This window comes from Alligator sinensis, unplaced genomic scaffold (assembly GCF_000455745.1).
Source record: "Alligator sinensis unplaced genomic scaffold, ASM45574v1 scaffold499_1, whole genome shotgun sequence".
Classification (NCBI taxonomy): Eukaryota; Metazoa; Chordata; order Crocodylia; family Alligatoridae; genus Alligator; species Alligator sinensis.
In genome coordinates, this window is record NW_005841864.1 from 2426561 (window position 1) to 2451580 (window position 25020).

A 25020-nucleotide genomic window follows, 5' to 3' on the forward strand; every position below is an offset into this window, starting at 1 on the left:
CGGGTGGGGGGGGGGCGGAAAAGAGCACACTGTACTGCCGTGGGCCCTGCAAAAGAAACCGCAGCCTCTCCGTCTGGCTCTGGGGGGCTGCAGTTTGCGGGTCCATACCCACTTCTGGTCTGGCTGTGGCCCAGGGATTGAGAACCCCTGTTCTAGGACAGCACAGGACCACCACTAGATGCAGATAAAACCGTTAACAATGCTACAAGGCAGAAATGTTTCTATTTTGTATTCAGAATGAAACTGGGAGATTTATGCATTGGAAGTACTGTAGATAGAACAGAAAGTTAACTATCTTGCAAAGAAGGCAGAAAAAGATCTGATAAAATTAGACATTTTCTAATCAATAGGCTCAAGTAGTTCATACACGAGTCTTAAAATGAATTAGCTGATAAGCTTTCTGAATCATTAAATTTTGACAAATATTAGAAATTTTTAAAAAATGAAGAAATTCCGATGGTCCAGAGGACTGTTAATGTGGATCCAATATTTTAAAGTGAAAGATGACCCACAGAACTAGAGAACAGCTAGCTTAACGTGGAACCCAGATAAAAAAAAATGGAAGAGTTAATCTTAGGCTATCATAAAAAAAGTAGAGGTTAAAAACCCAGTTAAAAGCGGTCTAGCATGTTTTAACGGAAGGCAGGTTTTGTCAAAGTGGTTTTAGGATTTCCAGTATTGTTGATTGCTAGTATATATGGAAATACTATACTTTAATTTTTCAAAAAGTTTTAGATTAAGCGTAACATGAAATTTTGATTTAAAAGCTTCATTTATAGAAGTATACCTAATAGGATATACATTAAATGGAAGAAAATTACCTTATTAATATATCTCAAAACATGTCTTTTACTGGGATAACATTGTTGAGACAGCTATTTCTAGCAGGTTACTCAGGGACTGGTTCTGGATACAATGCTAATTAACAGTGGTATCAATGATCTATAATTAAGAAAACAAACTCTCCTGATACATTTTGCAAATGTGACAGAGTGGCAGGGAACTGAATACAGAGGATTAGAAGTTACTGTTACACTTGTCCAAGTGTTTCCAGTACAACAAAACATGTTTAATATAATGCATCTGGAAACCAGGAAGACAGATAATGACTAAAGGACAGAAAGCTATCTTGAAAAGTGGCAATAAAGAAGGATCTGAAAGTTAACAAAGGTAACCAGATTTTCATGAAGTCTGTGTTTGCAGTAGCAAAAAGAGCTAACATGACCGCCGGATATATATACGAAAAGGAATATGAAGTGCAGGTAGAAAAGCAAGCTTGCTTTTGTATACAATACTGGAAATACTACTGTGACAGACTGTGGGGTATTTATAATATTTTTATATTAACCGTGTTCGTGTTGTGATAATGCTGGGTGCATGGACAATGGATGCAGCAGAAGTGGCCACGCTAGGTACTCTCTCTCTGATTGTCCCTTTCAGACAGAGACCAGTGGAAGAGTTTTAATTAAGGCTCCAGATCTGGGATACTGGAAAGGAAACCGCTGAGCAACCTTGATGCGCTTGGGTTGTGAGGGCTGCTGACAGAGACAAAACAATAACCAAAGCCCTGAAAGTAGACAAATTCAGTCTTCAAATCACGTACAATAACCAAGCTGGGAGGATAAACAACCACTGGAACAGCTTACTGCAAGAGGTGGCGAATTCACCATCGTGTCAAATTAGAAATTAGCTCTCTTTCTGAAAGATATGCTTTTAAAAGCAGAAGAATGTGGAAGGAGGTCAAGCTGCATGGTAAGAAAGGTCACTTAGTATCATAGTAGCTAGGGATAGGAGGGACCTGAACAGATCATCTAGCCCAGGCTTGTCCAACATACAGCCCGCGGGCCGCCACGCGACCTGCCAAGCCATTTTCTGTCGCCCGCAGTGCTGCGACAGGAAACAAAAGTAAATGCTGTTTACTTTCGTTCCCACCCCTTGTCCCTCCCCCAGCAGCTTCCTAATGGCTGCTTAAGGGCTGGGGAAGGGACAAGGTTCCTAAATGAACATGGTCAGCTTGATGTTGCCGATGCAGTGCGGCTCCTCCCCTCCCCCCCCTTCATTTCACTAGCCACGCCCCTCCCTTCCTCATTTGCATGCTGGCCCTGCCCTGTGCTGGTCCCGCTGGAGCAGGTCACAGTGCAGCGGGTGGGCGGGTGCGCATGGTGCAGATGCTGGCACAGAGGGATGCTGCAGCCAGGCCCGCGGGAGATGCTGCTGCTGCTGTGGCTGTCAGGGTGGGAAGCTGGCACCACTCCTGCCTCCCCGCACCCCACCGTGCCCACAGACATCGCGCTGGGGTGGTGAATCACGGGTCCTGGGGAGGGAGGGAGGGAGGGAGGGAGCCCTACCGGTCGGGCTCAGGCTGCCCCGGGGGAAAGGGAGCAGGAGGGTGTCCCTGCATATCCTGCACCCCCCTGTAGGGTCCCTGCATGTCCCCCTGGCTGCTGAGCTCAGGTGTTCAGATGTGGAAGCATCTTCAAGGGCGCCCAGGTGGCAGGGAGGACACGGCGGGGTCAGGCGGTGCCCCTTGACCCCTGCCTCCCCAGGCCGCAGCTGGACTGGACAGGCCGCATGAGCGCCCACTCCTGCCGGCCCACTGGTTGTAAAAAGTTCATGATCCGGCCTCACATTCAAAGAGGTTGGACACCCCTGATCTAGCCTGACCCCCTGCCACAGGCAGGCATGAATGCTGGGTTAACAAGACCCCAGATAGGTGATCGTCCAACCTCCTCTTGACTTTGCCCAAGGTAGGGGTGAGGACCACTTGCTTGGGAAGTTGGTTCCAGATCTCTCTTCCTTCTAAGAGAACAACTGCTGAGATGGGATATCAGTCACTCAAAGACCTTTTAAAAACCTTTCCCGAGTTAAACTTTAAAAATAAAAAGAGAAGAGGAATAAAAAGATTACCTCCTCCACCATCTCCATTCCCACCTCATGCTGCTAATGAGCATAACTAAGGCAAGCGGACAAACTAACACCAGGAGGCTGAGAACATCCATCAAAATGAACAGAGTTGTGACATTTCCCAAAGCTCTGGTGGGGCACAGTTAAAAGTTCCTACATCCACATGGTAGAGAAATAAGCATTAGCCATTCCTTCCTTGGATAGTCTATAGACTTGGGACTGTTCAGCCTGGAGAAGAGGAGACTCAGAGTTGGCGGCTCATGTTCATCTTGGAGTCAATAATGACTCCAAGGTCCATTTCCACCTCTGTGCTTTCAAGAAGGGAACTCCCCAGCCTGTATGTATGCTGTGGATTCCTTCTCCCAAGGTGCAGCACCCTGCATTTGTCTGCATTGAACCCCATCCTATTCTCGTCTGCCCACTTTTGTAGTCTATCTAAATCTATCTGCAGCCTCCCTCTCCCTTCAAGCATGTCCACCTCACCCCACATCTTAGTGTCATCAGCAAACTTGGACAGCGTGCTTTCCACCCCCTTGTCCAAGTCGCTGATGAAGATGTTAAACAGTGTGGGCCCGAGGACTGAGTCCTGGGGTACCCCACTGGTCACATCTCGCCAGGTTGAGTACAACCCGTCCATCATTACTCTCTGGGTGCGCCCCATCAGCCAATTTTTTACCCATCCAACTGTGTAGGCATCAATGCTAGTCGCTTAATTTATTGATGTGGATGGGGGTGAGAGAGAGTGTCACTTCTGGCCTCTGAATCTGGGAATCTAAGATCCCATTCACTGTGACCTTTCATGGGTCTCAAAACAAACAGAACTGACTGCACTACCTTCAACACGCTCATAATATTGTTTGCAGCTCTATATATTAAGACAATGATTATAATCAAGTCTCATGCTCCAGAGCTTCTGCTGGTAGTCTACAGGAAAGAAATTCTTTCCCCTTAGTGTACAATTGGCTAAATGTATTTTTTATGTAGGTCTTTCCTTTAAAAAGTCAACTACCGCCCAGAGCAAGAGATGGGATTACTGAAGGGGTGGACCAGTTCTCTCAAGTGGTAGAGAGGCTCCTCTTCCTTAGATTGCTGGGCGGGTGTATCTCAAACTCCAAGTCATACTGACTGAGAGATCTGGGGTTGAGACAGTTTCTCTAGGTCAGACTAACAGGGAACACATGATTTTTCTGCCTGCTGCAGCATCGGGTGTGCTGAACCTGCTAGACCAATCCAAACCCCTAGCTCAATCAATCTTTTGCCAGCATAGGAGCCTTAGCATCTTGTTCTCTTGTGCTGGCTGACTTGGGTACACAATTTAGTCTTCTGGAGTTTGAAATGTTTTGGTCTAAAAAGGCCTCTGGGCTTGATGTAGGGCAGAGCTATCCAAACTGGTGGCCTGCGGGCAGCATGCAGCCCACATCAGATTAACATACAACCCCCAGTCTTCTACCCAGCCACTGCATCCCCCTGGCTCCTGCTGTTGTAGGGACAGGGTCTCCAGGCTCCCCCTTCTTCCTCTGGCTACTGGTTCTTGTCCCTGCTCCTGGGGGCTGGGGAATAGAAACACACTGCACACATGCCAGGAGAGGGGTCAGGCTGCCCACAATGTGCATGCTGCCAAAAGACCCAGACTCCTCGCGATGCATGCACAGCAATCGCAGGGGAAGGGCTGTGCTGCCTGCACAGTGGGGCAGGAGTGGGGGGGGAGAAAAAAAAAAAAAAAAAAAAAAATCGCTGGAGGGAAGAGTTCTGGACTGCTCAGATGGTGGGGGGACCCTGGGTCTGCAGTCTATATAGTATGCACCCCCCTGCTGTTCAGAAGTTGGCTCATGTAGGGCATCTGGGTGGGACTGGAGGGCTTGGGATATGAATATAAATATGGCCTTAACAACTGTGGTCACATTCTTCAGATTGCTGCTGTAGTGATAGCTCACGTTGTAAAAGAGAATATGGAGACATTAAATACACAAATTAAATTTTTAAGAAAAAGAAGTGGCCAGGATTTTTGATACATTATAATCTGCCTGGCAACTGACTCCCCAGCCCAGCCCCTGACTTCTTTACTTTTCATTCCATCCAGGAAGAGCACACACCAACTGCTGAAACTTCCTTAGCCTGACGAAGGTTTTTTGAACCCGAAAGCTTGCTTAATAACTATTCTCCAACTATTTGAGTTGGTCTAATAAAAGATATCAAATTCACCCAAGGAACCTTGTCTGCCAGGTCAAATGGAGTCACTTAAGATAGCAAGTTTAAGACAGCAAGATGCTTGATCAAACTGACTGCCTTCTATGACAAACTGACTGGGTCTGTGGATGCAGGGAGAGCAGTGGATCAGATGTACCTTAATTTTAGCATGGCTTGATACAGTTTCCTGCAAAACTCCTGCAAGCAAGCTAAGGAAGTATGGGCTGGATGAAGAGACTGTAAGGTGGATAGGAAACTGGCTGATTTGTCAGGCTCAAAGGGTACTAATCAATGTCTCAATGTCTAGTGGGCAGCCAGTAGCAAGTGGAGTGCCCCAAGGGTTGGTCCTAGGACTGGTCATTAAGCAGTCGTCTATCCCACATAGCAGTGAAGTTGATATCTCAATCCCAAATTTTTATTTTGGAACTGATGTTTAATGCCTCTGTTGTTCTCTAAAACCTGAAGAAAAGTAGTCATCAACTTCACTGCTATGTGGGACAGACATCTCAATCCCAAATGAGAATGAGGCACCAGAACGAAAAGATTTGCAAACTTCTTTCTGAACAGATGGCTGAACAAGCATAATGCTCAAAACAAGAACCAACGAAGAGTGCAAGAAACGACAGGGGAAAGGGGATTCAGGGAAACCAGGACCAAAATAGCATCTCTAGGTAATCATATAAAACCCATACCTTCTACAGTGGGAGTATCTATATGAGCTGCCCACTGCACAGTTGTTACTGTGCAGTCATTTCATACTTGCATAACCGAGTATTAAATGACTGCAGTAGCCCTCGTTACTACTGCACAGTAGTTCCCCATCATAGGTCGTGCCTGGTGATGATACTGTGTAGTAGTTACTGCACAGTAAGCATCTCATGTAGACACAGCTAGTGATTCTATGCAACAAACTCACTACTCTATTAGATGTTTATTAGGGGTCTAAAAGAAGATATCATAAACTCACTAAACCTAAACTATTTCATAGAATGTAGGCTTGGAGCTACCAGCTAGGGCTTTGTGCATTTGCAATGCATGTTCTCCTAGGTCTAGATAATTTTTCCAAGAACAACAGGGCAACACAAACAAACTTGTGAAACATGGGGCCTTAATTTTGAAGTGATTTTTTTATTGTAATGCAATTAGTACAGCCCTTTGAAAATAGTTGCAGGTTTGACAGCTGGCTTTGGAAAAAACTTACTTATGAGTTTGCCACCACAATCACTAACTGAAAAACAGATAGATAAAATTAAAAATAAAGGGTAAGGCCTCATTTCTCACCTTAATTATTTTACTCAGTCCCGAACCACAATATGCCTGTCACACTAGGTGCCACCTGCCTTGTCCGATCTCTACTTCTATCTTATCTGTCATTGCCTAATCCTGATTAAGTCACAATTGTTTCTCTTGGAACCCAAATGGAACAGAAGAAAAAAAAATATAAAAATGGTTTATGCTACATCAGAGTATAAAAACTACAGCAGTTTTATTGTGGGAGCAAAAGTTATAAACTTGTACAACTGACTACATAAGTTTCATTATAGAAGCTGGTACAGACAATTTTAAGGCAGCTTTTTGCTTAATAATTATTAAATTAAGTAAAATTGTTATGGGAGTTTCTGGGCCTTCTTTTTACAACAAAAAATGCCTTTGCTTGTTAGTAAGCAAAGGCATTCACAGCACTCAATAATTGGCTTAACTGCATGTGCAGGATGGGATGCTTTTAAGAAAATTACAGTAAATAGGCACCATACCTGCAAGCTTTAAACTGTAATGCTATTAAATTTATCAGCACTGAGTACAAGCATGAAAGCCAGACAATTTCAAACCTAAATTTACATATCGCAACCCTGTATCAGAAAAATGGATATGACAATAAATATTAGGTAAAAATTAGAGACAAACATGCATGCACCTAAATAATTCTGAAGCCCAAGTCCTACTTATTTCAAAGGTGATATACCCATTGCAGAATCAACCTCATTGACTTTAATGAAACTTAGACTCCTTAGTAACATTAATTAGTAACTGACCCATCTGGATTTATTTGTACTGTACCTCAGAAACTAGAGGTCAAGAAACAGAGAGGTAGTCCATTGGGCAGATGCAGCTAACTGAGCCAAACAAAAGGAACAAGATGTGCAGCAAGAAAACAATGCAGAGAAGAGAAACAATAAAGAAAGAAACAAAAAAACTGCAAAAAAAGACAGGAACCATGAAATACAAGTCTCTTCTGGTAGGAAAATGAAAACAAAAAAATTGGAAAACAAATATACTCCAGCAAACTTCATACCCTTATCCTATCCAAAATCCTTTGTCCAAGATTATACAGAACTGCTGTCCCTGAAAGGAGTTAAACTGGGGCTTGCAGGGCTTGTTAGTAGGCCTGTGCGAAATAGCTAGTATTTGCTTCAGATTTAGATTCTGTCAACTCAGGACAGTGATTCAAATCACTGTCCCTCAAATTGATTCGGCCAAATCTCCAAATCAAACGGGTCCCGTCAATGGCTGTCCTGCCTGGCCCCAGCATCCTGGCTCTTAAAAAAAAATCCCCACACTCACTGGCTGCTGCCAGGCAGGGGGGCAATCTTCACTGCCACCCACTGCATTTGGGGGGGGAGGGGAGGGCTCTGCCACAAGCCCCCAGAGGCCCCAACAGCCGCTGACACAGCCAGTGAATGCAGGGATTTTGAATTTTTTTTTGAAGTGCCAGGATGCTGGGGCCAGGCAGGGCAGCCATTGCCAGGGCTGGGAGAGCAGGCAGCTCAGGGGGGGCTGGGGGAGCAGGGAGGGGTCCAACCATGAACCCTGCCCTCCCTTACCAGCATAGAGTCCGGGTCCAGCTCCCTGCGGTGGCAAGCAGGGACTGCCCGAATCGCCGAATCTCCAAATCAATTCAGAGACTTCAAATGGATTCAAACCTTTTTATTGGTCTTCCGATTTGATTCGGAGATTTGCCCACTGAATCTCCTCAATCGAATCAGCACCCGAAGCTTTGCACAGTCCTACTTGTTAGTGCACCCAGGAGAGCTGCTGCTGCACTGGTGACTCAAATCAGTGGCAGGAGAAAGAGGAAGGGCAAGCAGTGGCAGAGCTCACCACCTGCCGTCTGGAGCTACAACACGGGCTCCAGAAGCTGTGCCAACAAGCCACTACAGGAAGTGGGAACCTGCTCTGCAAGAAGCCCTGCCATCTGAATCTGGCCCATGAGACCAAGTCACCTGGACACCCCTGATACAGAAGATCCCAGTCATACCAAGGAATACTTTCTGACAAGCATCATACTGCATCTCAGGGGCCTTGATTTCTTATTCATTCAATTATCTGTTGTGCATGCTTGAAGCTCAGTTTGTTTAATTTAGTTCCTTCTGTACAATACAGCAGTGACAGCATTTTTGGCTAATAAATAAGGATGGAAAGGCTTACTGGGCAGCAATAAGCATGGTTTACACAATAACCTTGAATTAATTATGGTATGCTTCCAGACAAAAGTAGTAAGAGAAAGTAAAATGTTTTTCATGCCCCTTACTCAAGAAACAAAAATGACAACAGAAAAGAAATTTATCTATAGCACAGTCAATGCATCACAGGCTCTCCAACTGTCATTCAGTCAACCAAAGATGATTCCACAGACACGAAGCAAGAATTCAGGATGAAAATGGTACCTTGACATAACATTTTGATATCAAAACTAGAAGTGCACAGATACATCATTTGCATATTGGATCAGCACCAATATAAGGAAAAATTGACAGCATCAGCAATTGGCTTTTTTTGACTGATAACATCACTGGTAAATGCCCCTGTGCATGTGTGGAGCCACAGTGAGACATACAGGTGGCCAGGAGCACTGCCCAGCAGCATCTGTCTGGTTAGTCTGTTGTGAGGGAAGTGGCAGAGGGAGGGAAGAGATGTGGGAGGGGGGGCAGATCGAGGTTCCTGCAGCGAGGGAAGGACTGGGACTGGGGCAGTGACAGGGACTGCCCAGTCAGGCGGGGCATGGGACCGAGTCGCGAGTGGCTTGTCCAAGGGGCGAGGTGGGGCAGCAGTTCCTATCGCTGCACACACCCCTAAAGGAGGGCATGGGGGGCATGTGCCCCCAGACCTATGTGCTGGATGAGGGCAGGCTGCTGTTGCAGGCTGAGGCTGGGGCTGTACTGGGTTGGGACAGGTTGTGTTCAGGGCAGGTGTCAGCAGCACTGGGAGGGGGGTAGTTAAGGAGGGCTATGGCAAATTTTGGGGTGGCTGCAGCCACCCCCATAGCCCCTCCAGCCCTGCTGCCACCTGCCGAGTGCAGCCTGGCCCAACGCTTGGAGAAGCCCAGTGCAGCCCCAGTCCCAGCCCACAGCGGCAGCCTGCCCTTGCTCCACACATAGATCCGGGGGCACACGTCCCTCCATGCCCTCCCCCGGGGGTGCATGCAGTGGCAGAAGCTGCCCTCCCAACTTGCAAGTCTTATTGAGACCAAAGATCGGATACAGAAGAGCCTGCATCACAGCAGTCTTCTGGGCCTCCTTCTCGTTGACAGGGAACAGTTTCAAAAAAGGATGAGAATTCTGTGATTCAACGGAGGGAATTAGGAAAGTGTAACCCTTATACCTAGTTTGTCTGACATTTTTAAGCTATCCCCCCAGTCTGACTAAAAAAGGCCAGAATGCAGCAAGGCTTAGAAACAATTAGACATTTATTGGTCTATACTTATGCCTATTGCACTTGTGGATATTTCTTAATTTCTACAACAAAGCACTGGTTAAGTATTGACTCAGGGAGGAGAAGTCCCTATCTGCTAAATCTCAAGGGTAGGTTCATTGAGTTTTCTGTAGATCTCAGGCAAGCGCAGGCTCAGTCCAACCCTGCTTAGCTTTTGAGATCTGATGACAGATTAATATGGCTACCAAAACATAAGCTTACTTTTGCCAAAAGCATTGACATCTAAAATTTCAGCATAAACAACAATGGGAAACACAGAATAGTTAGAATATAGACATTCCTACAGTGGCAGCCACAGTAGTTTTGTACATGTAAGATTATTTTCAAACATAATATAAACATGGATTTTAAGAACACAAAGAATGGGCATATTGATGGAACCAATGAGAGAATGTGTGATGCATATTTTGGACACTGAAGGAGAGAGTACTAGACCTCAAGGGTTAAGTACAGATACTCAAAAAGCCACAGGCTAAATCAAGTCAATATCTGCAGGTTTCTATAAACTGCCTAGATTAAAATTGATAAGAAAGGGAACTGATGTTCACTTTTGAAACTGGAAAGGCAGGCAAACCTCTGCAGTGGTCCATAACAGTAGACAAGGGTGCAGTAGAGCACACCTCCCAGACTGCCAGCCACTGCTGAAAGTACATGAATGTAGGCAAGCAGGGATCATCCTTGATTGGCTGCACAGCACCCCCCTAACCCCTTGGTTTCCATCCCAGAAGGGAACAGACCCTCCAGCCCAGAGTTGGCCAGATCCCCTAGCCTCAGTGGGGGTTCCCCAAGCCCTGCCCCAGTGCAGAGAAGGGATTCCTCCTCCCACTCCTCAATATGGTCTCACAGGGCTTGGCCCTGTGCCAGGCTCAGTCTGAGGCCAGAAAGCAGAGACTTTACTGCCTCAGCTCTGTGAAAGCAGGGGGGCACAGCCAAGGGATCCCAGCCCAGCTCCCTATGCTGCAGGGCAGGGAGAGGGGAGGCAAAAAGCCCAGAAGGGGCTTTGCTCTCCCCATGACTTGCAGACCCCACTTGGGGGGCCAGTGCTGGGCTGGGGTTCCCATCCCCCACCCTTCGGATACAAGGGCAGCCAGCAAGGTGCAGAGCTACAGTGATTCCAGTCTGGCTTGAGGGAGGGGAGGAAGAGTGATAAGCCCCAGAGCATGCTTTCCTTCCCCGTGTGCTGTGCAGACCCAGGCTAGATTAGCCTGGCATCTGTTCCCCTGCCTCTGTCCTGATGGGTTGACAGGCACAGGCAGAGGCTAGAGACCAGGGGCTTTATTGCCTCTGCTTTGTGAAAGCAGGAGGGCAGGATCAGTCCTGCTCTGCTGAAGCAGGCAGCATAGCCCAGAGCTGCAAAGCATCCTGGGATCCTGGGGAACTGTGACAACTTGAATCAGGAAGAGATCTGAAACAGAAGTTCCATAAAACTGATTTAACCTAAATCAGTAAACTCTGATAAACCTGGATGTAGTATCTTAAACCAGTTTCAGCCATTTTGAACGTAGTTTATGTGCAGTCAACTACTATTCTGTTACAGGTTTGAACTGATTTCTGATCATTTAAACCAGTTTATGTACAACTTCTCTCTCTAGCCAAACAGACCAAGACAGGGAAGGTGAGAAGATGATATAAAAACTGACCAGGAAGGGATAGGTGAAGAGGTGACAAGGTTGAAGGAGACTATGCAAGGTTGGAAGAAATGGAAGGCTGTAGTTAAGGCAGTCCTTCCTATTTCCCTGCAGTACTTTGTACCAGTATACCACGATTTAACTTAGCAGCTACTAAGACTTCCACTAGATTTGTTCAATTGTTACCCTCAGATCCACCTACCAAATTCCAGTATCGATAGTAACAGACACTAGCTAACACAGGAAAAGCTTGGATTCCTTGACATTTGAGATCAGTGGACAGTCTTTGAAAATTAATTTCAGTGTTTATATATAATGTCTACAACCTAGCTGATATTATTAGCTTTTTATTTGAAACCCCAATAAGAAATTATTTTTAATTCTGCTGCAAGCTGGTGGTCAACCTCAAATTGAAAGGACCTTTTTATATTTGATTGAAAGCAGAAGAATCAAAGGGAAAAGTAAATATGCAAAACAGAAGCTCTTCACTTAAAAAAAAAAAAAATCTATTCCCTACAATTTGAGCAATTGTTAGTGGCTTTTTCAGGAGGTAGAATCCTGAATAGCCAAGTATTAAAAACAACTGAAACTATGCTAAAGAACTTTAAAAAAATACTACAACTCCAAAGGAGATCATCATTGTCCAAGAAAAAAAACATTACTGCCATTGTATTACTTGATGCATGCACAAGACTTACTCTGAGAATAATCCAAGTTGGTTTGAGTTGAATATATATAAAAATAAATAAATAAATAAATAAATAAATGATACAATGAGCTCCAAGGTGCAATGCCCATTATTAGTGAAAAACGTGATGGCAGCTAGATCACTAAACCGGAGCCAAAACAATGGAATTTTGAAGCATCTTGACAGGATTATAGGGTATAGATTACCCCTGTTTGAAATCAGTACAATACACAAGAAAATGAACATGTTGCCTGTATAGTTCTTCCAAGCCTTTGCAAAAGAGGTGAGTGTAGTACCCAATTGGGATTCTAGCCATGGTACTATTCAATGCCTTGATACCTGGCTGCCAGGATGAAATTCTAACTCAATTTTAAAATGCTATACCACAAATGAATTGAACTCATCATGGTATTACAAGATTGAGAGGAAAAAAAGTTGCCTGCTTTCTTCTCATCAGTTCTGAAAGGAAAAGAAAAATCAAAGTAAAACAATTCTTTTTTAGCTTCCCTGTAACATGCCTATGTAGCTTTCAGAATGTATTGCCACTGCTGTAACTTTACTATCATTTTAAAGGAGTTAGATTTCAATGCAGAATAAATATGTATTAACATTATCTCACATGTGTTCACACAAAAATATTTCACGCCAGAAGTTACACTGATAGTATGCTAAAGCTGAGTGACTAAGCAACCAAAAAATCAGGAATCATCCAAGTTATCTGTATACTCCGAGTTCTTTCCAATTTGCACCTCTGCATTACAATACTATCCTTAAAGAAACACAGCCAATTTAAAAGCCACCAAATTATTTCTACCTATTGCTGCAGGAAACAACCACCATATGATTATTATAAACAGAAAGACAAGTTTTCCCATTTATTTACTTTGTCTGTTTGATGGCACATTGTAGGCAGTCAATTCAGTGTTCCCATTGTTGCTTATTAATTTTTTACACAGCAAGAGAAAACATTTTTAAAATAAATATTAAAATGGTTATTAAAGAGACTGGGGGGGGAAAATAGGTGTATTATCTGAAATGACCTTTAATTCATTTTTTTGAAGTTTATAGGTGTCAGAGTTGAACCAAAATATAACTCTTTTTAAGAGGTGCAACCAATTGTTTAAGATTGTAAAACGCTTATGAGAACAGCAAGGCAAAATTGGCAGCATCACATTCAGTTTAATCACACAAATTGTATAATGTACACATTTTAGCAGTTCCATCACACACAATTTCTTACAACAGCTGCACAGCCTTCCTAATATGCAATAAGAAAAACTGAGGCAGCAATCATGCAACTAACCTAAGGAATCTTAAGGAGAGGACAAAACACTTACCACGGAGTAATTTTCCCTGGATTTTACCCTGTAGTACATTTACTATAAGCCAGCACTTCTACTATACTAGGTGGTGGGGCAGCCTGTTTGCATCAAGCAAATGGCTACCTTGGAACAAAATTGATTAGGGAAGCAGACACACCACTGGTTTACCAGTGTAACTTGTACTGATGTATACTTACTCTTCACCTTCTGAAGGGTAACTGCAATCTTAGAGTGGTGTGATTTTAACCAGCAAAAGACTGCACTCATTCTGCTTTAACTAAAGTCAATTTACTCTGTAGTAAGCAGGTTGTATGTCCACGACCTTGCCCAGTAAGCCAGCAAAACTTCATCGTCATTATGCTGATTCCCATCACCACATACTGTAAGATCATAAGCAGTGTATTTGCTCACCTGAACAAGACATACTAAAACGTGAGTAACATTAGTGGGGTTCCCTGGTCTGCGCTTGTCAATTGGATCAGTAAGAGGCACCTGGGGCCACTGTCCCTGGGATTAAGATCCTGAAGCCCCAGGAGCAGCAGGGGCCCAATCTTGCTTAACAGTAGCCCCAAGTGATGTCTATACCTACCAGTCACATATGGATCAGCTATGCCATGACATATGCCAGCATAGCTGATCCTGCAACAAGAACTATATCTGTTTCTAGCCTACGTGAAACAGATGGGGAAGATGGAGTATGGTAAGGGGGAGGGGATGGAAGTGAACAGAATAGCTTTAGGTCAGGAGGTCCAGTAACCATTTCTCTAATACCAGGCCATGTCCAGTGAAAAGGGGCAAGATGACCCAAGTTAAAAGGCCTTTAGCCTGGCTCTGGAGTGGGTCCCAACTTCCTTGTCAATTTTGTTGTTTATATTAAGGGCGTGATGGAAGAGGTCAACAGGACTCTCTTGGGAAAAAGTCCCAGTATTCCATGGAGGGAAGCTGGTTGTTAGCCTGAGAACAAGATAGTGGTCATCTACTGCTGAGCTTGTTATTTATGTGGTTTTCAATAGGAAGCTGCAGTGTAAATCTTCAGCTACCACATAACAGCATCTTAATCTTCAAAGCAATCGTGATTTCAGTCTGCTTTACAGCTAAATGGCTACATTCCATTAAAGGGCAAGTCCTTGGTGCTAAGTTTGTGAATATCTTCCTTTATCAAACACTAAAGCCAAGAAGCCAGTAAAACCTGCAGCTATACAGGATGTATGCCTGGATGCATATACAGGTTTGTATATGATGACATCCAGTCAAACCTGCAGCTATACAGGATGCAATACCTTCCTAGCAACGATGTGGCCCTTTGTTTTTTTTCAGTTCACCACTGTTCTGGTTGAGAAAGGAGAATGATCCTTTCCAGAATATATTTTAATTTGCAAACAAGACATGGTAGCTTACCACTTATAATTTCATCAAGGCTGCATCCTAAACAAAAATCTTTTTTTTAGGTCATGTCTACATATTAAACTTAATATGACAGGCAGCAGCACCCTCAAATCACACAATACTGTTGTGTACCGACTGCCTCCCAAAGATGAAATAGTTTAGCTGCAGGAGGACAAACCGGCCTCTCCAAACTGCCACACAAATGCAGCTACTCTGAGAATACAGTTTAGGTGGTAGCCCACAATGCAACAGAGTGTTAGGATACTTCTGACAACAGGTAGAAGTACAATAAAAGTAGTGCAAGAAGAAGTGGCCTTAGTGTGCTTGTCCTTAGACATATCCTTAGTGACATCAACAATACAAGATAAATCCAACAACTCTATTTGGGTCATTGTTTAAAGCCACTGGCAAGCACCAGAATTTAGATTCCTTCTGTTCAGATGTAGAAGTGGCTAGTGTCTGCTAAAATATCTTTGCCAACTCAAGGGTGCCCTCACTGACGGGGAGAGCAGTTTTGATTAGAGATGTAGAGCTCAGCAAAGCTTGTGGAGCTCCTCCTACAAGAATGCAGTTTCAGTGTTCAAGGTCTCAACAGTATGAAGCAGACAAAACTGGACCATCATCTATTGACTGAGTAAGGAGTTGATGCCACTATCTCATCATCCAGCAGTGAGAAAAAAAACCCTTTTGTGGTTCTAGGGCTGATGGGACTGTTAATTATATCATAAGGAGTACAGGAGCCTCTACTTTGCCTAGACAGGAAAAAGGGAATCTGCTTTGTGGCATGTGACTGTAGTTCTCAGCAGAACCAATATAGGCAAGACTCTTTTCCATAGGAATACCGGCCCAGTCAAGGCCGGCTAGCTCAATGCCACTCATACCTTGTCTAGGACAGAGGCAGGAAAGGTGCCTCTAGTATCATCTTTAAGATGGCTAGAAAGGGGTAGACGAAGTGACTTGCTACTCAATGCCAAAGAAGAGAAAGATCAGACAGGGTGTGGAGGAGAAGATCTTTTCAAGTCACAGTAGTATGGAGAGCCATTACATTCAAACTACAGTGCAAATCACCATTTTGATGCAAAACATGTTTCTGGGAGACATATTTACACCTTTGAAAAAGGAGATCCGTCATCGATTTCCAGTAAGTACCAAGATGCTACTCTATTTGGCAGTACCGAAGCCCCTTACTTCAAGAAAGGAAGAGAAAGAGATTGACAAATTAGAATGAGTCCAATAGACAGCAACTAAAATGTTATGAAGAATGGCCAAAATAACTATTTTATTTAGTTTGGAGACAAGAAAACTGAGCAGGAAATTTGATAAGTCTTCAAAAACCTGAAAGGTGGTTATATGTAAGATGATCATAGAATCAGAAAAGTAGAGCTAAAAGGGGACCTATCTAGAGGTCATTAGATCAACCCCCTGCCTGAGACAGGTTCACACCTATCCAAACCATCCCATACAAATCCACCGTCTTACCTCTTAGCAAAACCTACAAAATCAACTGTAAATCTACCACAAGTGAAGCAAGGAGACCACGGCCAGGACCCCTGCCACAGAGGAAGGGAAACCCCCTTGCAGTTCATATAAATCCAGGTAAAATCCTTCCTAAACCCAAATATGGCAGTTGGTCAGACCCTGAATGGAGAGGCAAGACCCACTAACCAGGAAACTCTAGGTTTAAGTCCCAGCAGAAACACTAGCATACAGCAGTCAACCAAAATGATGGCACACCATAGTCACAATCCCTAAATTTGGCTGTAGCCAACTCCCAATGCTTGAGGAAGGTAAATCCCTCTCAAACCCAACACATGCAACAGAAGGGTGGGGGGATTCCTTCCTGGCCCCAAGTGGCAACCAGCAAAGCGCAGCAGCATGGGAAATACCCATGGCTACTACCAGATCATCCCTGAATGATGCTTATCCAACCTCTTAAGCACCTCCAGTGACAGAGAGTTATGGACTCTCCCTAGGCAGTCTAGTCTATTCCACTGCCTCACTATTCTAACACTGAAAAAGAATTTCTTAATATCCAATCTAAACTCACTCTGCTGCAACCTCAGCCCATTGGTCTACATCCTGCTCTGTGCAGCAAGACAGAAAAGGTGTTTTCCCTTTTCTCTCTCTGGCAGCCCTACAGGTATTTGAAGACTGTTATCATGTCCCTTCTTAAGCATCTTTCCCACAAGTTGAACATGCCTGCTCCTTCAGCCTCTCCTCATGACTTGCCTTTCAAATCCTTTATCATTTCTGTCACTTGCCTCTGCACCCTAACTTCTCCTTATCTGAATACATGTCCTGGGTATTCCCAGTTGTGTTGTTTGCCCAATTTACTGAAAAGCTCTCAGTTCCAGCGTCCAAATCATAAGAAGCACATGGACCCACATTGGGCCTAAGAAATTCCTGTGGGACTCCGCTCAAAAACTTCCTGCCAGTTTGACATGGATCCATTTATAGCTACCCTTTGCTTTGCCCTGATCCAGTTTTCTATCCACCTTATAGTAGTTTTGTCCATCCCACATTTCTCCAATCTGTTTATAAGAAGATCATGTGGCACTTTGTCAAAAGGCTTGCTGAAGTCCAGATAAGCTATATCCATTGCATTGCCTTCATCCACTAAGCTAGTTACCTTATGGAAAAAGGAGCTCAAGTTTACTTGGCATAATCTGTTCATGCCGGCTGCTTGCGATGAGCAGGGATCCTGGTTTTCCCTGATAAAAAAAAAATAATCACAAGTTCTCTGATAAACCCCCCCTCAAAATCCATGATTAAAATTAAAGACACCCTACAGCCCTCCCCAGACCTGCTGGTAACCCTTGTCCCCACCCATAGCCCCTGCCCCCAACCTCTGCCGGAGGGGGCCCCCAGCTGCCAGGGCTATGGGGCCAGGGATGCAGGTCCACAGCTCCAGAAGGCAGCTGAAGCAAAAGGAGCATGGAGCTGGCTCCCCCACTGCTGCGTGCTTGGGCAGTGGCGGGACCAGCTCCCAAGGACCATGTGCACTCCTGGGGGGAAAAAGGGGAACCCACGCCCCCCCATATCTGTGCTGGGGCAGGTTGCGGGCTTGAGCTCCTGCCCCGCTTCCCTCCTGTAGGGCCTCTGAAGCCCCACAGGCACAACCCTGCACAGCTGGGGACAGCAGAGAAGCATGGGGATCTCCTCCCTCTCCCACTGCCCTAGTGACATGCCCCCTGTGCCTGCCGTTTCCCTCCGTGCAGCCCTACATGCAGGAAGCGGATCTCCAGGACAGCACGGGGTGAGCAGCCACTAGGAGATCCCCCTGCAGCTCCTCTGTCCCCAGCTGCGCCAGGTTGTAAGGGAGGAAAGCAGGACAGCAGGGAACTGAGGCGAGCAGCCGCAGGCCCACTGTTGCGGACCACGAGCAACACTACGGCCCCATAAGGGAAGCCACACATGGAAGCACCGAGCCTGGTCAGGCCAATGGTGCCTCAGGCAGTCCACATACAGCCAGTCTGGCACTCTGCATCATTCACCAACACCTCCCCACTCCCTAGCCAGCTCCCTGCAGCCAGCTTCCCCCCAAGCACTGCCCCACAACCTCCCAGCCCCCTGTAAGCCCCACTTACCTAACCTTCCAGGCTCCAGAAGGAAAGTGAACCAAAGGTAAGCCTTGGGACTGACTAAAAGCCTCAGGCCCTACGCTTCCCCTCCCCCTCTGGTCAGTGCTGGGTGTTTCCCACCCCTTTTGCAATCAGCTCTTGCAGGCTGGAACTCTGCCAGCCTGCAGAGCTCTTTGCAAAAGCAGGAAATTTGCATCTTTCTCTGCTAGAAGGGAAAATCTGCATTCTCTCTGATAAATATGGGAAATTCATTGTTTTCTCTATTTTTCCATGGGAAATGGAAAATCAGGATCCCTGGTGATGAGCCTTTCCTTCCCCAAATACCTGCAAACGCTCTTGTTTAGGATATGCTACAGTAATTCCCTAGTTATCGAGATAGGGCTAACCAGTCTGTAGAGCTCCCCAAGTCCTCCTTAGATTTCATAGACAACAGAACTGGAAGGGACCTTGAGAGATCATCAGGTCCAGCCCCCTGCCCAAGGGGCAGGAAGTCAGCTGGGGTCTGATCACCCCAGCAAGATAAGCATCCAAGTGTTTCTTAATGGTATCCAGAGTAGGTGCTTGCACCACTTCTGGGGAGAGTCTATTCCAGACTCTGGAGACTCAGACGGTAAAGAAGTTTTTCCTTATGTCCAGTCTAAAACAGTCTCCAGCAGTTTGTGACAGTTAGACCTGGTCTTCCCTTGGGGTGCTCTGGTGAACAGACGTTCTCCCAGTTCCTGAAGCGCACCCCTTATATGCTTATAGGCTGCCACCAAGTCAGCCCTGAGCCTTCACTTCTCCAGTCCTCTCAGCCTCTCCTCATAAGGCCTGTTCTCTTCACCTCTCATCGTGCATATGACTGTCCTTTAGACTCTCTCAAGCTTCTCCACATCCTTTCTGAAGTGTGGAGCCCAGAACTGGATGCAGTACTCCAGCTGCAGCCCCATCAAGGAGGACTAAAGTGGGAGAATGACTTCTTGGGTCTTGCTTGAGATGCATTAGTAGATGCAAGACAGAGTTTTATTTGCTTTGTTGGCTGTGGCATCACATTGATGGCTCATGTTCACCTTGTGATCAGTCATAACATCCAAGTCTCTTTCAGTCATGGTGCTACTGAGTATAGCACTAACAAGCCTATAAGTATAACGTGGGATTTTTATCCCAAGATGGAGCACCTTGCATTTCTCCATGTTGAAAGCCATCAGGTTTTGATCCTCCCACCTAGTGAGCTTGTCTAGGTCAGCCCAAATTGCCAGCCTATCCTCTAGCGTGACCACACTTCCCCATAATTTGGTATTGTCTGTGAACTTGGCCAGTCTGCTTCTGACACCCAAATCCAGATCATTTATGAATATATTAAAGAGTACTGGTCTGAGCACTGAGCCCTGAGGGATGCCACTGGTCACCATGTTGACTTGGTTCCATCAACTATCACTCTCTGGGTCTAACCACAAAGCCAGTTCCCCAGCTATTGGACTGTAAGGTTGTTGAGGCTGCAGTTTGCCAATTTTACCAGGGGGACATCATGGAAGACCAAGTCACAGGCTTTTTTTAAATCTAAATACATGACATCAACCTCTTCTCCTTTGTCCAGGTGATGCGTCACCTGGTCACAGAAGGAAATGAGGCTGGTCAGGAAAGACCTACCCACAATGAAGCCATGTTGATCATCTCTCAGAATGTTGCCTTCCATTAGTCTGTTATTGATCATTTCTTTGATGATTATTTCCAATATCTTTCTAGGGATTGAGGTCAAACTGATTGGCCTGTAGTTCCCTGGATCTTCCTTCCTTGATGATAAGCACCACATTGGCCCTTTTCCAACCTTCAGGAACCTCTTCCAAGCACCACGAGTTCTCAAATATCTTCACCATTGGTCATGCTATGATGTCAGGCAACTCTTTTAGTACTCTTGGGTGTGTTCCATCTGGGCCAACTAACTTGTAGATGTCCAGCCTCTCAAGCTGTTCCCTCACAAGGTCTTTCCCAGTTATAGACATATAATCGCCCTTACCCTGGTGGTCCCGTCAGGCAGGGTGATCCCCCTGGGCTGGTAGAAAACCGACGCAAAGTAACTGTTGAGGAGATTAGCTTTTTCCTGGGTGTCAGTTGTCAGCTGCCCCATTTAGTTCAGAAAGGGTCCAATGTTGCTCTTGTTTTTTTCCCTGACTTCCCACATATTTGAAGAAGAACTTTTTATTGTCCTTGATTCCTGTAGCCAGTTTGAGTTTGGCAGCTTGACATTTTTAAAGAGGGGCACTATGTTGGCCCTTTTCTAGTCATCCGGTACCTTGCCCATCTCCCATGACTGTAAATATTATTGCCAAAGGCTCCAAGATAACTTCTGCCAGTTCACCTCATTACCCTAGGATGAAGTTTATCAGGCCCTGCTAAGTTGAATTCATTCAGACCCATCAAAAGCTTTCCGACACGTCTCTTGTGTTCTCTCATCCCTCAGGATGCCCCCTTCCTTACCCAAATCATCCTTATTAGCCGTTTGGTTGCAGCTTAATTAGCAATGGCAGATACTTGACTGGGATGGTTTATCCAGGGATGATCCTGCCTTCAGCAGAGGACTGGTGAGACCTCATGAAGTCCCTCTGAGACCTACTTTTCCATGATTATTTTCCCTTCCATACATTTTAAGGAGGTCACATCTACATGTTCATTAATGTGTTTTTGGTAATGTGCATTAAATTTATTGCCTCCATTGTGAGGTACTAGAAAAGGGCACATTGGCCTATTTTAATGCACATTTGCAAAAGCGCAGAGTTTTTGTGATGCTTTAATGTGCATTAAAAAAAGCTAATGCACATTGAAGCACACAGATGCACCCACAGAGAACTTTAAGGCTCCATCTTTAGAGACGTTTCGAGTCCTCCTGGCAGGATGACTTTGCATGGTATATGCAGATAAATTACTGCTTCATATAAAACTCCACTCTTCTGTTGCTCAGTTCGTAAATACTGGGACCACTTGTGGTTAGGTGATCAACATCAAAGTTGGAAGTGCCAGTCTTCATTGCCATTTTCACTACCCTATCCTTGGATGGGAGACCAGTACCGTGGGCTTCAATGTGATACCTGTCACTTCCTCTCAAATTACCTACATGGAATGCTAAGCCAGATGCAACTTGACCCATATCCTTGGAGTTGTGGGTCCTGGAGGAAAGAAGTCCAGCTACTGAATACTGCCCAGCATATGGTGGTCTCTATCAGTGAGGATACAAGTCTGTCACAGGAAGTGTAGGATTTGGACCTTGACTATTTAGAATCCAGTATAGCAAACCCCTCAATTCTACTATACACAAAGGTCTTTTTTTTTTTTTGGGGGGGGGGGGGGGAGGGGGGTGTGTGTTAGGATTAAGTTTCTTCACCAAATTATTAAACATGGAATAAGTATAAACCTCCAAAAATGTAGCAAGTCTGATACTTGCTGGGATCCAGCTCAATACCAAGGATAATAAGAAGGGAACTGAGGGAAGGTAACAGATGCTCCAATCTTTATGTCCTTGCAGGGTTGTACAGGGCACATGCATGACTCAGACACTACTATATAAAAGAATACAGCCTCAAGCAATGAAGTGCACACACTTCTACAGTGGGATCCCACACTGACACACTCGAAGAAAATTCTACATTTACATGCATCAAGCTGTAAAACGTATTCTGTGATGTTACATTATTTCACATGTACAATAATACAATCAAGACTAACACATTTACAGAAAAGGGAAGAATTAAGGCTTTGCACATAAAAATTCAGCCTTACCACAGTTCTGGTTGTTCACTGAATTATTAATGTAGTCCCATTAAAGTAGTTCTTCTATGGAATTTTCTTAATTTTAAAGAAGACATGATAAAGATGGAGCTTTATTCTCCAAAACTGAAATTCTCATGGCTTGTAGTAACATATAATTTAGAGCTATTTCAACACCACTTGTGATATGCTTCAGAAAGATAACTTGTCTTCTGCATCCTTTAGGAAATACTAAACTTGAGGAGTACTCTCTCGTGTGTACTTGTGCATACTTTTCATCGTTTTCAGATTTCTTTAACGATTCACAAGGTTTTATGAACTTACATCAATCACAGAAATCCTTACTTATCTTCACACTTTACACAAGGCCAATATGCAAGTTTATAGGTTTTCCAAATGCAATCAAATCAAAACAAATTTAATTCAAAACAAGTAAAAAGATTTCTCAATACTACTAACGTGTCAAACTTCAACTCAGCCATTTTTTTTTCAACAAATAGACAAAAACATTGCCAAGATGCTACATTATTGTACTGAAATTTCTACTCTTGCTTTCATTGGGGTCAAACCCTGCTGTTGGTATCAAGTTTTACTCAAAAATTCACCAATGGGAAACAACAAGGTAATTTTTTTAAGAGTTTCAGAAAGCTTTAAAGGTCAAATAATAAGTTAGAAGAAGAACAGTTAGGCAAGCTTTACTAAATCAGGTGCTCCTATTCCTGATGCAATATAAAATATGTGCAATACATGTTTTGAAAATACATTTATTAGGCAATTGTGGCTTGTTTCATGTGGTTACAAAGAAAAAAATTCAAAGAGTGCTTAGGACTGAATGTGCCATAATTAAAGGTGGTTATAATTACTATCTAAGTTTGTGTGTCCTAATTTACTATAAACCACTTTATAAGTATGAAACATCTCATTCTTTGGTTGTGTAATTATTCTATGTGTCTAAACTCAAAACAAAAATTCCAAACGAGCGTCTAAAGCTAGGCACGCAAGTTTGGGTTTTAAAAAAAAAAAATACATTTACTATAAAATATGGATATTACCAAAAATCTTAGGCATGAGTAGTGATGCCTTACATGCCATCCATATTTGGGTATGGTATGGAAAGGCCAGCAAAAACGCTCCTTGTTAAAATGTTTGAACAACAACACACTAGACTACTATCTTTTCAGTGCAATTCTCTTCCCGTTACTAGAAAGGATATGCAAAAGGAAGGTAACATATAAATTGGTAAAATCTCCACCAAATGGCTCTGTTAAACCACCCATGGCCTGTTAAACCAGCTACATACTTTGGCTGGATTGATTTTGCCCCTACAAAGCCTGAAGAAGTTTTAGCAATCTTGCTGTACTGAAGGGCAGAGGCTTATCAAAACACTGTTCTTAGCAAAAAGAATAATAAAGGAATTAATCTTGTGTCTGTGGGCATGAAAGTATTTACATGGTTTTGCAACACTAAGACAGCAGCATAACCCTGAACATAAAGGTATCAATCCAAATAAGTATAATAAAGCCAAAACCCACAAAACTTCTTTACACCTAGCTGGCTCAGCTCTCTTCAGTTACACAAGCCAATGAAGCAGAGTGAAGAAAGCTTGTTTTAAATGCCCAAAGCTCTAACGAAGCTAATTAAAATACTGTGCTAGAATGCAAATAAATTTTATATTCTAGATTGAATACACAAATATTCTGTGCGCTATATCAAAATGTGTTGTCTGACAGAACGATGTTATACTAGAAAAAGAGATACCTCCAATTTGCTCTTCTCAGCAGCAGCTTGCAGAGAAGGAGAGGATGCCAAAGGCTGAGCAGCATCAGAGGAGGACATCTGTACAAAGCAGATGAAAAAGGGATGGATGAGAAGGAAACCAAGGCAGATGATAAGAATTAACAGGCTATAGATAAAGCATAGAAATATTATGATTTAATCTTCTTCCAAGATGCAGTAATGCTTTAAAAAAAAAAAAAAAAAAAAACACTTAATATAGAGAAAACAAAGCAGAAGAGAAAGCATTTGCATTTTAGACTTATGAATTTGATTAATGCAATTTCCAAAAGAAGAGAGATTTGTCAGGTAACAGTGAATGATTTATGATGAAATTCACTAGAATATAAAATAAGAAAATGAATCCGGATAAGATCACATCACAGACATGAGAAAAATAATTAGGTTTCATCCATTGTTCAATTTTATCCAATGTGACTGTTGAAATATTAATGTCCTGAAGCACGAAGGCACACTGTCCCATGGGGAGGGGAGAGAAGAGAGTGCCTTTGTTCTTGTTCACTGTAACAGAATATTTATATTAAGAATGAAGCAAACTAACTCTGAAAGTTATACATTAATTAAAGTTCTAATGAACTGTTCTATATTGAAGAACATACTGAATGCTAGAAAATGATGTGTGTTAACACAAAGGCAGCATTTTAGCAGTAAACTGGAAGGCCTACTGCAAAGCAAGATAGACATACAATTTTCTAGACATCAGTATACAGCCAATATTAGCATCACTGTACTTCAGAATTATCCAAAAGGTATTTTGAAACAATTATATATGCATTAGATGCAATTTATACATGAAAATGGGATTCTCTAGACTCAGGTTTATACACTGTCCTACCCCATTTCTTTATGCATACTTGATCACTTCAATGGAAACATTATCTTTCTATTCCCTTTACTACAAAAATGCAACTAAAATATGTTTACAAAAGGCATAGTAGATCTTCTGAGCTATTAGACTGACATTGCTCAGCTGCCCTATAATCATTGTCACCACCAAAGGAAAAGGTAAACATAAGCGGAGCTGTAGCAGCACAGGTCATCATAGTATCAAAAAAAAAAAATTACTTAAAAAAATAAAA

The 25020-nt window shown here is 43.7% G+C and overlaps 1 protein-coding gene across 1 annotated transcript in view; it reads right to left on the reverse strand.

The window, feature by feature from the left end:
* SMAP1 (small ArfGAP 1) overlaps positions 1-25020 on the reverse strand; it is a 177408-nt gene that overhangs the window by 110524 nt on the left and 41864 nt on the right. Inside the window, exon 5 of the mRNA XM_006016647.1 lies at positions 23906-23983. Within this exon, the coding sequence (XP_006016709.1) occupies positions 23906-23983 (78 nt within the window). The remainder of the gene's footprint in view (positions 1-23905; positions 23984-25020) is intronic.